This window comes from Epinephelus moara, chromosome 22 (genome assembly GCF_006386435.1).
Source record: "Epinephelus moara isolate mb chromosome 22, YSFRI_EMoa_1.0, whole genome shotgun sequence".
NCBI classification, from domain to species: domain Eukaryota; kingdom Metazoa; phylum Chordata; class Actinopteri; order Perciformes; family Serranidae; genus Epinephelus; species Epinephelus moara.
Window position 1 is genome coordinate 35943005 of NC_065527.1, and position 1824 is coordinate 35944828.

Here is a 1824-nt window from a genome sequence, read left to right on the forward strand (position 1 = left end):
TGGAAGAGGGATCCCTCCTCAGTTGCTCTTCCTGAGGTTTCTACTGTTTTTTTTCCCCGTTAAAGGGTTTTTTTTGGGGAGTTTTTCCTTATCCGCTGCGAGGGTCATAAGGACAGAGGGATGTCGTATGCTGTAAAGCCCTGTGAGGCAAATTGTGATTTGTGATATTGGGCTTTATAAATAAAATTGAATTGAATTGAATTGAATGCGGTGAACGAACGAGACGGAACATAATTGGCGTCACTGCAAACCATCCATCGCAATGGTTCAGCATATTTACTTATATATAAACGGAAGTCAGAAACGGAAATTCTCCTTCGCCCAAATCAAACCGGAATGCCAAAAAATCAGGGGTCTGCCCCCAGAGGCTGTATCGCCATCTGCCAGAAGTCAGACACCGAATACAGCCGATGGGTTCCGAGAATGGTCAAAAAATAACTAATATTGTTGATGTAAAAGTGGAAATGGGGGTTTGGATTGGGTTTATTGATTTGAATGAAAGTTCTTAGTTGTGTCTCCTTTTGTTTTGCAGTCATGCGGAGGAACCCCTTTGTGGTGGACGGCTGCTGTAGGAAAGGGTCCCGCAATGCCCTGCAGGAGCTCTACAGTCCCACACAGGTAGGACACAAATATGCTTGCATAACAGCTCTCTCTTAATATATCTTTCTATCTATCTCTCTTGACCCTCATCTCTTCCTATTTGTGCTCTTCCCTAGCTGTCAGAGGTCTGACCCAACAAGGCCCTCTGAGCCGCTGACCTCAGTTTGCTTCACTTTAACATTTTTAGTGTATGCCTGCCTCAGTTCTCAGCTATCCTAGTTTTAGCTGTGTGGACTGCTGCTCAATCATGAGCATGACATGTGCGTCACTGCCCGAATGTCAACCTGGAAGTGACACCAATCGGAGTGTCCCGGCATACACACTGACCAGCTCATGAAAACTCCAGGGGACAGCATTAGCATAATGGCTGTCCATCTTCCGTTCAGCAGTCAGGGAATGTTACATATACCCAAGGCAATACAGCCATCTTCAGCCTTTCAGGAATGAGAACAGACAACAAGGGACAAAACAAGAACAGAGGTTTTGCTGAAGTCCAAGAATTTACCTCTATCAAAGACAGAGAGGAAAGAACAAGCTACTAAATAAAGTGTTTAGCATCAGCAGGTAGTATTCTTCACTCATTTCAGTGAATAGGGAGTATTAATGCCCTGTCTGTTCCAGCCAGTGAAGCCTCACATCATTTGACATTCCACAATTTCAATATAAAGAGTTTCACAAGATAGCAGCCATCTGAGAACATGACACCTGCTATAACTACATTATTGCTGGTATGATATTAATGCATATTATGGGTTGCAGTTTTAATGGCTTTTCTACTTTACTGGGCAGTTTATAGTGAGGAGGGATGGCAGAATGAAATTGAGACGGTGACAAAGGTCTTAACCTGCTGAGTTGGCAGGACACCAGTCCGGGTATCATCGGATAATTCATAATTCATTCGTAATTCAAAAACCAAAAACGGTAAATCTGTTATTTGATTCAAAACAAAAAAACAAGAGTACCCAAGAAAAACGTTTTTGGTGTCAGAATCAAATAACAAAAAACCAATCAAACCCGGCCCGTTTTTGGTTTTTGCCGATTCGTTTTACCGTTTTTCCTTTTTGGATTGAATATTGAACAGGTCTGCGGACATTCAGCCAATTCGTTTTTGCGTTTGAAACCAAAAACGGAAGTCACATTCAATTTCAATTCAATTCAATTTTATTTATAAAGCCCAATATCACAAATCACAATTTGCCTCACAGGGCTTTACAGCATACGACA

General features: G+C 42.1%; 1 protein-coding gene across 1 annotated transcript in view; it reads left to right on the forward strand.

Moving 5' to 3' along the window:
• chst11 (carbohydrate (chondroitin 4) sulfotransferase 11) overlaps positions 1–1824 on the forward strand; it is a 185150-nt gene that overhangs the window by 114348 nt on the left and 68978 nt on the right. Inside the window, exon 2 of the mRNA XM_050034010.1 lies at positions 533–618. Within this exon, the coding sequence (XP_049889967.1) occupies positions 535–618 (84 nt within the window). The 5' untranslated portion in view covers positions 533–534. The remainder of the gene's footprint in view (positions 1–532; positions 619–1824) is intronic.